At 48.5% G+C, this 14,695-nt stretch overlaps 1 protein-coding gene across 4 annotated transcripts in view; it reads left to right on the forward strand.

The window, feature by feature from the left end:
* tanc1b (tetratricopeptide repeat, ankyrin repeat and coiled-coil containing 1b) overlaps nucleotides 1-14,695 on the forward strand; it is a 123,140-nt gene that overhangs the window by 27,327 nt on the left and 81,118 nt on the right. For all 4 annotated transcript variants that reach the window (XM_042071286.1, XM_042071322.1, XM_042071305.1 and 1 more), the window contains exon 3: nucleotides 3,968-4,123. In XM_042071286.1, coding sequence (XP_041927220.1) covers nucleotides 3,968-4,123 — 156 coding nt within the window. The remainder of the gene's footprint in view (nucleotides 1-3,967; nucleotides 4,124-14,695) is intronic.

Consider the following 14,695-nt stretch of genomic DNA (forward strand, 5'->3'; position numbering starts at 1 on the left):
TCATTTTTACGTCCCCATTTTTTTTTTTTTCTTTGAGCAGTGGAAATATAATTAGAAAGAGCTGACTTCTCTGGCCACAGCGAGGGCTGAAATTGCAGGCCTGGCCCTGGACCCAGTGGCTCGGTGGCGAGCGGCCGAATCGGCGCTGCCGAGTTTCCGCGGCCGCTTCGCGCTCCTTCTCCCCGTCCGCCTGCGCCTCCGCACGGTTCACAACCCCCGCTGCAGTGGCTGGAACAGGCAGCCGGCCGGCCAGCCCTGGCCACGGGGTCCTTTCATGTGGCACTGCCTGTTTTCAGAGATGGAGGCCCCAAATGACAGATCTTATATGATCCATTTAATGTGTAAAGCGGTAACAAGAAGGAACGAGTGACCGAGAGGGGGGGCCCGTTCTGCTTTGCTCCACCAATGGGTGTAGTGGTAGGCTGAGACGTTTGGATCTACTGTGGACTGGCTCTCTTGGGATTAAGTGAATGAATAGACATTGATACAAAGACAGCGTTGTCATCATTTTCACACAGAAAAAAAAAAAGCAAGAGTTCAGAACTTGAAAGGTCAACATGAACTCCTCTTGCATTGGCATTCCTCTCAGCAAGAGACTCAAGTGGGTCGACGCTGATGCAGAAAGGCCTCCCCGTGATTTACAGCCCGTAGATCATTCTGTAATAATTGTGTTTTTTTGGTTCAGCGGCTAGCACAAAAACCCCCCGAAGACTCTGATTCTGGATGAAGTGTCTCTCTGCCTCAGTGGTCTCCCAAAAACCAAAGGGAGGTCGTTGAACTTCCCAAGTTCAATCTGTAGGATGTTTATGTGCGGTTCTGAAGCCATACTTACAGTACCATCACATCTTCTTCATGTTTACTTACACCCATGTGATAGACAATAGAGTTGATGTTGTCTGGCTTTCCAATGTATCATAGCTACTATATTATAGCTGAGGTAAAATGTATTAATATTGTGCTGAATTGGCACAAATGGGTTAGCGGATTTCCCTGTGGGAGTGGGGAGGTCCCCTTTGTTTTTTGAGGCCTGTCTGTCCGTCCATATATTGTGTCTTCCAACATTGTCCATGTAAAGAAATCCTTTGACGTCCTCCCTGGCTGTGTTAATTGGTGGAGATTAACCCTGTGGTCTATAGTCCATAAGCACCAGGGCCTCCTTTTCATTACCAGGAGGACCAGTGTGCTCTCCTCACAGGAGGGTTTTGTTTTGCGGCGGTTAAAGGCAAGCCTCTATAGGCACTCATTCACACCAGCCCCTTCTACGTGGATGCGGCAGCCTGGTTTAGTTCAACAGGTCCAATCATGTGCAGAAGGAAAAGAGTTGAATTTTATAGCTTTATGCATTGTTGCTCTGCCATGTACCAAGTTGTTTTAGCGAAGAGTTGCTATTTCAATGAATGGCAAGCTATGGGGCCATGGTTTCATCCCAGCCCGAAAATTATAGAGCTCCGTTTAGAATAATAAAAACGGGCCGGGAGGAAATTGCATGTTCCGTCCGTGAGAGTGGCACACGGTGACCCTCAGAGGTCAGCGGCCTCTCGCCGGGGCGACTCGGACAAAAGACGTCTGACCCGGCGGGATGTGTGTGGGGTGCCAAACTACGTCGGCTGGCTTGTGGAGGTGTCAGTGCAGCGGAGGCCAGTGTCGGCCATTCTACTTTGACCTGAGGGCCCCTTCATTGAAACACTGGGCGTCTTTGTTTTCTGCTGGGGGGGGGGGGGGACAAAGAGAGAGCAGAGAGAGGAAAAGAGAGATGGAAATGCTGTTCTCTCTTTGATTATTCTCAGCAGTACAAATGGATGGTGTCCAGTACCGAGGGACAAACAAGTGTGGTTTCACCGTAAAAGCTGGTTACTCCCAGAAAGACCAAACTAGATATCAGAGGGCCTGGAGAGAATGAATGAGGCTTTTCGTCTCAGTGGAGTGTCTATATGTTTGGATGTGGCTTTTCGTCTCAGTGGAGTGTCTATATGTTTGGGTGTGGCTTTTCGTCACAATGACTATTGTACATGTAAGAGAAACGGCTGCACTTTGCGTACAACAATTTTTCTGTGTGAAGAAAGCACTACCAGCCGGCGTAGTGCTTTCTGCTGCCTTTTGATTACCGGTACTTCTAAGTTTGGCCCTGCTCCAGCTCCTACCCGAGAATTATTGCACATGTAATGTTTGGACCCCGGCATGGTACGCTATCTGTCAGAAAATGGCAACTTGTTTTGCAGCCTGATGAGCTTTCCTCTTTTAATAGTGTCTTAAAATTATAGCCTGCACAGTAGTCCACGTGTACACCACCATCAGCACCACCACCATCATAAATAAGCAAACTTCAAATCAGCCTGTAGCAAAAGCACTAGTTCCACAGCACACTGATAGTGTTATTTACCCCACACACTCTGCGGGGTTCAGGCTGTTGGTCTGGTTTCTCCATCGGGGCGGTTGCTCTGACCCAGACGCGGACTAGCCGGCAGACATCCCGCGCCAGCCCGTCTGCCGAACCCAGGGGAGTCATTTGCGAGGGATCCTGCGCTCCGCATGTATAACAGGACTGGAGATTACAAGACGTGAGATTGGATCGCGCCTCGGCCCGTAAAACCCCAGCCAACGAGCCCGGTCGGCTGCCCAGGTTCCTATTTCAGCACTGGGGGGAATGGAACGGTGCCACGGCAGTGAGGGGTGACTGACATCCCAGCCTTTATGTTTCCACGGAGAGGCAGGAAACGGGAGCTTCAGGCCTTCCAGGGGGGTTCAGCATCTCTGGGCCTTTTCTGGCGTCTCTTCAGCGGCATGCGGAGGGGCCCGCGGCGTGATCCATTAGGCCTTATCAGCTCAGAGCAGTCTGTGAAAGAACTCGCACTCTGATTTCTCACGGGTTACTCGATTTTTGAAGCTGAAGCCTGCATCTGAATTCCATATTGCTCTCAGCTTTATCATTTGCTCCTAAGAGGAATACGTCTGGCAGTGGGTTTCCCTTAACCATCTATTCTCTACGTGACCCCTCTTATCATACCCTGCCAGAGCTCTGGGAAAAGCTTTTGTTAAACTATGGTCACATTCCAAATTGTGTACGATTGTATCAGAAACGAGTGAAAGTGTCTAGATGATAAATATGAGATATTTTTCTTTTAATATATTTCCTTTGTAGGATGACCTCTTTTTCGTACAAATGTCCTTTGACCTGAAAGTTAATTACTGTACACAGTAAAAATGCTCCCGAGGATGTCAAAATTCAACACTGTTTTCAAAAGTCTATGTTTATGTGGATTATTTGTACTGATTCTTGGCTTTTTAACATGCTGCATATCACCAGAGATAATTGTAATGTGGATTGCCTTGTTGATTTTGCCTGCTATTGATTAGCTTGAAAATCGTTGCTCAAATGAAATGGCAGACTCATTTCACATCGGTAAAGGTTACCACTCAAGGCTCCATTAGTAGGAGATGGGCCGTCGGCAGATCCATTTTAAATATGTTTTACATTTCCCTCTCTCCCTGAGTTTATTTAATGGTTCATTGCTCTGCCGTACGCTTAGGCTATAATTTCCGTGGCTGTGTTGATTTTTTTTTTAGTCAGCATTCGTAAAGAAATGGCCCTGAGCCATTGGTCAACATTTGTTTAGTGGGTTTGGTTCATGCCTAGTTATCACAGTCATTGTGTACTTCGTGCATTATGAGGCATATCTTCCTCCATTTTCAGGGAAGTCAGGGAAATATGTTTAAATTTAATTTCCTTTGTTGGATGGATTTTCAATTTAGTTTACTTTTTGTCTCTTGCAACAGTGGGGAAATAGTTCATGAAATAAAGGTGACTGGAGCCATATTTTTTGTCCTAGTGTTATTCTGTCAGCTTTCATTGTGTCACACCTCTCTGGAGTCTGGACTGATGCCCTAATGTCCTTCATCTCTTCTTTTTCTCTTTCTCTTTCTCTTTCTCTTTCTTTTTTTCTCTTTCTTTCTCTCTCTCTCTCTCCAGCTGGCGATGCTCCATCCGAGAGCATCCCACCACACCCATACACCCCGGAGGAGGTGCTGCGACTGACCAAAGGAGTGTCCATGTCGCTGCCCTCCTCACCCCTCCTGCCCCGACAGACCTACATGATGCCCTCACGCGCCTGCAAGAAGTCGCCAGGTAACTCCACCCTACTGTTGCACCCCCTGCACCTCACCCCACCACCTCTCCACCTCACCCCACCACCGCCTATCCACCCCACCTTTCTCTTTTTCTCCGTCCTTTTATCCTTCTGCATATCACATCAACTTCTAAGCTTGAGGGAAAGGCAGCTGACTTGTCCCCAGTATACAGTTACATTGTTCCTGTACTGGTTTGTGGCACCATCCCCAAGCACAGTATGAGACGCTAGTGTAGGCTCAGCTCAGTTGCTGTAGGTGTGACTGAGCTCGCGGGGGAGATCTTAAGCGACCCGCCGTCACGCAAAAAAATTCTCTTTGGCTGTAAACCCAAATTGCCGGCATGCTGTTTTTTTGTGGGTTTTTTAGAGTCGTTGGCTTATTTACTGTAAGTACTTGGTTTCCCAGGTGCTGTTGTCTATGAAAATAATGCAGACCATAAACTATGCGCGTACACGCTCCAGCTTGCGGCCTAAGCTTTGTAGTGCACATGTCATTAGAGTGTTTGGTGGTTGACTGGGCGGGGGGGGGGGGGGGGGGGTGTGGAGGGGCGCAGACACGAGGATCTGTGTTTGTCTCTCTCTAGTGTAAGCCTCTTTATTTGGTCAGCTTCTGTTAAAGAGTCTCTCCTGGTTCTTTCTCCCTTTCCTGCCAGATCTCTGGCCTTTGTTGTGGTGCGCGCTGGCGGTTTGTCTCTTTGGGGAGCATGTGCGTCAACAGCGTCCTGATTGTTTCGCTTCTCTCCCGGCGCTAAAGGACACAGCCATCGGCAGCTGTGCGATCTTCAAAGTGCAAAGAGACAGTTGTAGCTGGACCCATTTCAAGCGCTGCTCTCTTTGTTTTCGGAGGACTTAGCGCTGAGGATTGAAACCCTTTGAATGGTCACCTCACCCCCCCTTTCCCCTTTCACATCTGGGGCTCATCTGTGCTGAGGCAGCTCTGGGTTTGAGAAGGAAGGGGGGCTTGCTTTGAACCAGTCCAAACCATGACATGAACTGACAATTAGTCTGTGCCCTTGGCCCCATTGTCCTCTTCCGTCTGGGGCGTGTTAAAGAGAGATAGAGACCAGCCTGCTCTGTTTTTCCCACTTATCGCGTCTGGAAGCAATGCACAGCAAAGTGTGGCCATTTCAGTTCAGCTTCCACTCAGACGTTTCTTTAAGTGGTGGAAATTGGTGTTGTTTTTCCCCTTGGTCGTTGTTTATTGGAAGGTGTTACTGCCCGGAGTGCAATTTGTTTCCTAAATCCATTTCCTCCACTGAAGAATTCTTCCGTGGCTAATATCCATCTCAGACAGGTTACGTGTGGGAATCAAACTGACCGGACTGAGTGTCAAAGTTATAAAACAGAAGCACTTGATCAACTTGACTCACTTGATTGAAGAAGCAGCTTTTTCTGACAGAATTGTATCTGCTTCAGTGTTCAAGGATGAACACTGCATAATTCTGCTCGCACCAGAGGACATGTGGAGGTGCAAATTAAATAACAGCAGCGATACAAACGATTAGCTCCGTCATTGAACGGATTCAGCAGACTTTTAATAAATGCCATCCATTGTTCTCATATTCATTTTTCTAGTGTTCATAAAGTCACAAAACGCCTCACAAAATATCACCTGAGGAAAGCCGAATCTGATATTTATTGGAAAAAATAGAGCTAATTAAGGACACACCGCAAAGCTTGACCAAATCTCAGAGTATGCTCACAGTGTTCTTATTACCTCCTAGCCTGGCCTCCCTCCTCACCCTTCCGTCTCAAGGTAAAGGTATGTGCCGTCATTGTTTTTAAAAAAGCATCAAAGAGAGACGGCTGATCAAAAGCACATTGAGGAAGCAGATGGGGGGGGTGGATGAGGGGAGAGGAGAGGAGCTGAAGGTGAAGTGAGCCCAGGAGGCAGGACGGCTGAATGTGTTCAGTGCAAACACATTCACAAAGAGCCACGACAGCAGCACACACAGAGAATGGGGAGAAAAGAAGTCATTGCAGCTGTCTGAAAATGTGTGTGTGTGTGTGTGTGTGTTTAAGTAGGAAGAAAGGGAGGAAATCATTCACTCCTGTTCTCAGGGAGGTGTTGAAAACAGCGGGAGAGCTCACGGCTACACTTAATAAAGATGCAGGAACTCCCCCACCTAAGCCATGGAAGAAGTGAGAGTGAGCGAGAAAGAGCGTGTCTCTGCCGGCCAAGTATGTAGGGGACAAACACGGGGCAAAGCTTGACAAAGTAGGAGCAAGTCTCTCTTAATTCAATTCAGCCTCTGAGATTTTACCATGCCGAGTGCTGACATTAGCAGGAGTCATGGCATCGTCGGGCACCGCTGCACTGTAAACAAAACCAAGCCCAACAGTTCCCAGCCATGCTGACTCATGCTGCCCCTCAGCAGCTTGCCCAGAGACAGTGACTGATTGTGGGGCAGTGCATGTGATGTGTGACTGATTGCATGTGTGTAAATTGTGTGGGCACATCGGAGTGTGTGTGTGTGTGAACAGTGTGGTTATGCATGTGTGTGTTGGTAATGTGTGTGTGTGTGTGTGTGTGTGTGTGTGTGCACGAATATGTGTGTGCTTGTGGTTATGCGTGTATGTGTTTAGTCTCAGGGCCAGATCAGCAGTATGGGGGGACTCTGCCCCCCCCCCTCGCTTCAGCAGCACCCCTTCGCCGTCTCCTCAGCTGACTCACCCACCCCCCCACCCTCGCTCACCGAGGTTCTCCTCCTCTGATCTCGCATTCCTCAGCTGTGCTCTCCCGCTGCCGTGGACACGCTCCGCCAGCGCTCCATGCCGTCCGTCCGCGCAGCACACCGCTGAAAAGCCCACACGTCTCCGTGGCCCGCGCCTCGTCGGAGCCGGGCTAGAAAAACAAAGATATTCCGAGCCAATTACAGGCACATCAAATGGCTGCAGCGTGCACTGCTGGCATGGGGGCTTTGGTGTGGAACAAAAAAAGAGTGAGAGAGAAAGAGAGCGGGAGAGAGAGAGAGAGTGATCAGAAACAGAGGAAAATGGTTGGGGGGGGGGGGGGGGGGGGGTCGCAGTCAGAGCCATGTGTTTTAGCAGGACCTCTGGTTTACTGCGTGCGTTTTACAGGTCCTGAGGTGACCCCTTTGGAGGCCACTCTGCCACCTCTCACCAACCTTTGCAACCTCTGGGGCTCCAGGGTGACTCCACACTGACCCCCTCTGGTCGCACCGGGTCACTGTACATTCCGGCTTGTCTCCGGCACCCAAGGTCACAGTGCTGCTCTGTGCTGCTGCTGAGCCATGTTCACCCCCCCCCCCCCCCCACCCCCCCCTGCACTACTCTGCACTGCATGGCACCCTGGGGGCCGTTTGTTTCTGAGCCCTCGCCCGTCCCGCTGGCTGCCTCCGCTCACACTGCTGCATTCTAAACGCGCTGGCAGCGCCACTCCAGCACCCCGTCTCCATGGCACCGAGCAGCCCCGTGAGATGCACACCACGCCGCAGCTCTCCCCCTAAGCTTGGCTTGGCCGCTGGCCCGAGTGCTAAGGGCGGGGGGGGGGGGGGGGGGGGGACGCATAAAGCCACCAGTTAGCATTGCACGTTTTACGGCTGCCGTGACAAGCCGTGATCACTTTAGCATCTGCGCGTATCGAGAGAGGACGGAGAAAGGAAGGGCCCTTGGAGGGACGGATGTATGTTTGCGTCTCTTGGCGAAGGCATTTCTATATCCTCGTGCCAGATGTTGCACAGACAGCCTCAGGGGACGGCATGAATGGCAGCTTCAGACTGATGTCTCTGTTGCCCTCTTTGAACCTCTCCCTTTCTTTTTTTGCTCTCCGCTCCCTAACTTAGAGCTGTTTTAATGATTCTCTTAGCCATGGCGCTGACATGCTGAGTTTGCCATTCTGTTTTAACTCATTTGAACCCCCCCCCCCATCCCCTTTTCTCTTCTTTGTCCATGATCCAACACTTGCTGCAGCCTCCTCTTCCTACCCCAAGAAAAGGTCACACTCGACACTGCACTCCAAACGAGGCAGCTAGTGTAACTCATCTGTATGTCTGTCAGGCGCGCTGAAACAGAGCTGCGGTTTGTTCTTCATCCGCATCAGCTCTAAGCAGATCAGCTCAAAGCACCCCACTCCCCACTTCCCCCCCCCCCCCACTCCCCTCCCCTCTCAGCACCCTGCGGTGTCCTTAAGCCCGTGTTCTGGGAACATGCTGTCAAGGGGATGGAGCAGATTTCACTGGCCCCGAAGTCCATGGAGGTGAAGGGAGGAGAATTTTAAGTATCTCATCTCAGTTCTGTTTGCATTATAGGCACTTTGCTTTTGTAGCTTTTTGGAGAGAGGTCTCTCGGTTCTGAGTCTCTGTCTCGGTTGTGTGTGTGTGTGTGTGTGTGTGTGTGTGTGTGTGTGTGTGTGTGTGTGTGTAGTGTACTGGTGTGAGTGTTAACTGTGAGAATTAGAGGATGGGTGATGCGTTTGTGGCCCCTGATCTGCCATTACCAAATAGGATAAAGGCCTACCGGTACTACATCCCATTTCTCTCCTTTTTTTCTCCCTCTTTTTTATTTTTTCTCCCTCAGCATTCTTCTCCTCTGGATGACCGGCGTGATCAGTTGTCACAGTGAGTGAAAGCAGGGCGCAGACTCCCTGTGTCATCACTGGACTCTTACTAAGGCCTAGTCCACACGTACCAAACCGATCTTTTTTTCCTCCGTCTTCCCTGGAACCATATCAATAATATTTGCGTCCAAACGGATCCATCTCAACACGACTCAACACATTACTTCATATCCCAGGCCTATAGGTGGCACTGTTTCTTTACAGAAATTGACCAAAGCTTGCGCGCTGTAGGCTATACAAACAGACAGAATAGGCTATGACAAAATGGCTAGTGCAAGGAAACCAGAATTGTTTGTGTGGACTGATGGTAAACTGTCAACTGTAAAACTAATTACTATGGTTTGTGAAGGGTGCGGTCCCGTCCTTCATTTGGCTAATGCAGGTACAAATAATCTCCTTTACTTTCTTTGGTTGTAGGATAGTCCACGATTCACATTAGTTTTGGCTATCACCGCAATTGCATAGGCTACTAAACGCTAGGCCTACCCAAGTTTTAGGCTATTCCGTTACCACATTTATAATATTGCTATAATACCTTCGTTAGTAACAGTCAATACTTTTGCCTGCATCAAATCGTGCATTCGCATTTAGTGCGCTACCATCGGCTTAACATGAGCTAAGCGACTTTGTATGCTCATATTTGACTTCACTAGACTGTGAATGCATGTATTTATGTTGTAAGACATGTAAAATAAATTAATGTCACCGGCACTACGCACAAATTAATTTAAACTTGCACCGCACTTCCCTAATAACTTCTGACTAGTTCTCTCGTGTCACTGACAGTAGCTAGAATGCATCAAAAAAACACTGGGAAAAACACTGTCATAAGCTATTGCCGCTGCACAGCACCAGTTGTGATATTTATCCTACTGAGTGTAATCGTAGGTAATGTCATTTATGAAAACTAGTATTGTTAGGCAATACTATAAGTCTATAAGTCAAGTCCAGGGCAGCTGAGGTGTGGCGATGACATCATCAATACGCAAGTATGCAGTTTCGCCGTCCAAACGAACTCACAAGGGCTACGGTTTCAGATTTTTCCACCCTGGGACCAGGTTTCAAAAAAGTGCGGTTTCGGGCTGTGCGTTTACAGGATTCGTTTGGACGATCGGCCAAGACGAAGCAAAACCGGTGCTTTTAACCCAAAAAGCGTCTCCGTGTGGACGGGCCCTAAGTCATATTTTTAAAGGTCTCTGACTTTTTAATGTTCACAGTCTAAATGCGTGCCATCGTTATCCATTAGCCAAGGGTTACATGTACCTGTTCTCTTTCTTAATTCACAGTAAGATGTAACTCAAATGGGATATCTGGGGGGGGGGTAAATGGATTTGTTTAGGACTGGTCTGCCTTGGAGACTATTGATTTTAGGAGCACATAGGGATTTGAATGAACGGCTAATATCTGCAGTCAGGGAATTAGAAGAGTTGAAGATGGCACTAGATGACCACTGGTGCAATACTCACAAGAGGTGGCAGCATTAAGTTCATGTCAACAGAAAAATTAATTCATATTTCATCTTGAATTTGGGCTAATGGCCTTCAATGGAATTCTGATGGTACTTTCGGAGGCTAATGTCTGGTTGTCTCGATGTTATATTAGTGTGTGAAGGATGAGGTTGGATTTTTGTCTGTAGGTGAATCGATTCTGCAGTAATGGCATTCCGTGACCTCAAATTGAATGGAGATGTATTCAGCTAAGGCTAACCACCTATTTGCACTGAATGTCAGCTTGTGCTTTCTCATGTTCCCACCGTGTTCATTTCGTCTCGTTGTGGCCCCTGCCAACCCTCAGTCCGACCTAAAACCTCCAACCCCTTCAGTTCAGACTGAGACTGACCCCAAAGTTCCCCGAATTGCCCAGCATCCATAAAACTCCTCTTTTTCCTAATTTGCATCATTTGAAGCCTTCCACTGTGCTCAAATAAAACCCGTATTTATTCCAGCAGGAAAGATGGCAAAAACCCAATAACGTTTTCACATCAAAGTTTCATTTTTTTTTTTTGTGTCTGTGTCTGAAAAACTTGAAAGTGTTCGCCGAGGTCACTGCCACGCCACCCACTTCCGTCAGCAGGTGATGTTGGCACCAGTCTCCCCCCCCCCCCCCTGGGGGTCTCCGATCCATTTAGTGGGCGTCACTCTTTGAACTCTGTGCACATAAAGGCCTTTGTGAGGTGTCTGAGAGAGGGGGCTCTGTGAAGGCTCATTCACTGCCTGACACGTCTTTTTCCCTTTTTAGTACTCTAGCATTTTAGCACGGACCCAATGCCTCACTGCAAGCTAACTGTGGCACTTCCTGACGGTAAAAAAATCCAACGTCACCTAAGAACCTGCCCTTTGGAGGCATATTTGAAATCCATCTACATCGTGCAAATACGTCAAGATCACCTGTGGAGATTTTGAGCCGCTACCATGGCAGCGGCCCATTGTGATGCATACATATTTCAACATGTTTTAGGAAGGATGTGCTCCTGAATGCAAGACCGTGCTATCTCGGCTGGAGATCAGTGTAGTCGCTAATCTCATCCTGTAAAATTTGAGTAAAGAGGGAGAAAAACAGAGATAACCATTAAAGATGCATAAAGGCCTGCCAGACATGCGATGTCCCATGAGAGAGAGAGAGAGAGAGAGAGAAGTGCCTTATATTACAAGGAATGAATTTGTCTGTGAATGGAAGCAAATTAGCATGGGAACATTAGCATAATGCTCCCTAAGAAAGCCTGCACTGGAAGCCTTTCAAACCATGAGGGCGTCAGAGGTTGATTAGACCAGTGGGAAGAATACAGATTGGCACTTTGCGGTTTGCGTCTGGCTTTGACCGCACGTGTACCAGGCGAGAGAGAGCGAAGGCAGGAGAGGAAAAGAGAAATGAAAGACCAGAGCACCTCCGTGGTTTACTCTCCTGAATCTTTTATGCGCGGAAACGGAATTTCAAACTGTATTTTTCCATCATAATGAATATATTAGGTTGCAGCATTGAACTGTACTAGTGAAAGTGCTAGTGAAATGTATGTTTGTGTGTGTGGGATGGACAAGGAGCATAGATCTGTCCTGTTCGACTTTGCCTTCTCTGACCACAGAGAGCCGCTTGTGTCATGGGAAGGCTTGTAAATGTGAAGAAGTCGAGGAGTTCAGCCACAAGAATGTCATCTGTCCTTCTCGGGGCGAATTGGAATGGTCTCGGACATAATCACTACATTCAGTTCTTCTCTACAATCCACAAGTTCTTCTCTACAATCAACGTTATCAAGTTCAATGTGCCATACGTTGTGTTTTCTATGAATATGTTAGGCCTGTATGTTAGGAATGACACTTTGTCTGTGAATTAAGGTTGTGTTTAAGCATAAAAGGATGCTTTTGTATGAGAGAGACAAAGAGACAGAGACAGAGAGATTTGGAGAAAGAGAGTCCATGTGAGACTCTGGTTTGGATCAGAGCGAACTTCTGAAGCTCCAGTCGGACAGTTGTCTGTGTCCCCACCTCCCCTCTCTGTCTGAGCCGCAGCTCTGGCCCTCCTCCCCTCCTCCTCCTCCTCCTCCTCCTCCCTGGCCTGCTCTTGTCTGCTCCCCTGCACTACCGCCTCCATCCTCCAGCCCACTCTCGCTGAAGCTCCCTCTGGTCCCAAGGCCTCCCTGCCCCAGCTCCGCATACCATCTCTCAGCGTTTAAAAAACTGTGCTGTGGGCATACTCTATAAAATCTTGTTGGTGGAGAGAGAATGATGCTGCAGGCTGGAAAAAAGAACTACAGTGATGCCTGCTTGGTATGCAGCCTCTAGTCCAAGTGCCTCTGTGACCATTTTCATGCGTGTTGAACTATCAGACTCCTCATCGAAGGGGAGCAGAGTGAGAGTGCCGGAGCCAAAATGTCCTCTTACACACACACACACACACACACACACACACACACGGAGGGCCGGGGTGAACGCCGCGAAGAGCAGCGTGGTAAACAGCCTGGCGCTCTCTGATGAGCTTCCAGCAGTCCACAGAATAATACTGGCCGGTCAGCCGGGACCTCCAGATAAGAGCAGGGGCCGTCGAAGAGAACGCCGTGTGCTCCAGCGAGGAGACCAGTGAGCAGGGAGTGTCCACCTCTCCTACCTCTGTGGGCAGCCCTGTGAACTAATAAAGCAGTTTTTGCAACTTGTGAGCTAATCTAGTAGCTGTGTTTGCTTGAGCTGTGTGTGGTAACTAGTCAGAGAGTGATACGACTAGAGTGTGCAACTGTCAGAGTATCCATCTCAACTAAGCAGCCTGTAAACTAATCTAGCGGAAGTGTGTGTGTGTGTGTGAATGTGCATTTGCGTGTGTGTGGTAAGCAGTCTGGGGGGGTTAAGTGAGCTAAGTCACGTCTGTTGTCCTGTGAGATCTCCATCACTGCACATGGCAGATGAATCAGCATCAGCGCTGTCTCTGTTTGGTCTGCTTGATATAAGTGGTTCAGTGTGATTCAGTGGCCACTGTGGATTTCCTCATCTCAGTCTGTAAATGGGTGTGCACTAAATGGAGCCCACTGTATGACTACAATACATTACCAGGTTTTTTAAAGAAGCATTCAACACTTCCATCAACTACCTTTTTGGAATGACACTTTTGTTCATGAATTAAGGTTGTGTTTGAGCATATGTAAAAAGAAGCTTTTGTATGAGAGAGAGAGATTGTTTTTTCTTGATCCATGAAGCGCCATGGTTTAGCTGCCACAGGTATGCTACCTCAGGTTAACGACATTTCAGTTTAATGGAGCCAAATGAGATTGACTACATTTGAGAGATAAGATGGGTTAGATCATGGATAAGGAAGATAAGAGCAAAGTTTCGTGGCAGCACGCCCATATCTACTTGTTCCATCAATCTGTGTGTGTGTGTGTGTGTGTGTGTGTGTGTGTGTTTATCCTGTTTGTTTAGCTCACTGACGTCCTCTGTTTGTCTGCATATTAATGAGTATTCAGATGAGGACACATGCATCTTGCTGCTTCCCCCAACCATACTGCTTTTATCCCCTTTTTAAAAGAAGCTGTTTGATGTCAAACCATTGCTGCGGAGGGTTTCCTAGCTCTCTCACTCTTTCTCTCCCTCCTGTCCCCTCTCTCTCTCTCCCTCCTGCTCTCTCTCTCTCTCTCTCTCTCTCTCTCTCTGATATGCATTTCAAGTGAGGAGTCCATAGATGGCAGTGCAATTCAAGCTGAGGCTGGTAGGGAGAGGTGGCCAGGCGTAGAGCTTAGAGCGTAGGCATGAACACCAACACCGGGGGTTTGATTGGGGGACTGCACAGCTGGAGGATTCGCTGACTTGGCCATGGCACTGTGCTCTCTCTCTCTCTCTCTCTCTCTTTCTCTCTCTCTCTCTGCTCTGTCTCTCTTTTTACCTCTCTTTCTCTCTCTCTCTCTTTCTCTCCCTCTCTCTCTCTCCCTTGCTCGGTCCCGGGGAAAGAATTGGGTTTTTTATCCATCTAATCTTGTTGTTACGGCTCAGGCTGCTCACACAGCCTTCTGATTAGAGCCATGGAGAGGCAGGTTAGCAGAGGTCAGAAGAGGGTGGGGAAGAGCAGCCATAACTCTGCTTTCTCTTTCTCCCTCCCTCCCTCTCTCCCTCCCTCCCTCTCTCCTTCCCTCTCTCCTTCACTCTCATATAGCCGAGGGCTTGCTTTATTGCCCACAGGAGGCTTTGTTCCATGACTTTATTTGGTCAGGTCTGAAACAGGTTGGATGGCAGGCCCTGCCTTTGATGTTCCCTCAGCCAGACACACTGTGATAAATGTAAGGGCTCCACGGCTGAGAGCTTTTATACATGTCCAGTGACACACTCCCCCTGTTTTAACAAGGTCTGCAGGAGGCACGGAGGTGTGTGGGGGGGGGGGGGGGGGGCAAAGGAAACAACGAGGGTGAAATCTAACATTTACACGTGTCCATACCTAATTAAGCAGACCATGATGAGAGCTCATTAGAACCTGTTCTCGCTCAAGGAAACAAAAACTGGAGAGATTGAGAAAAGCTTAT

This window comes from Alosa sapidissima, chromosome 2 (genome assembly GCF_018492685.1).
Source record: "Alosa sapidissima isolate fAloSap1 chromosome 2, fAloSap1.pri, whole genome shotgun sequence".
Taxonomy (NCBI): domain Eukaryota; kingdom Metazoa; phylum Chordata; class Actinopteri; order Clupeiformes; family Clupeidae; genus Alosa; species Alosa sapidissima.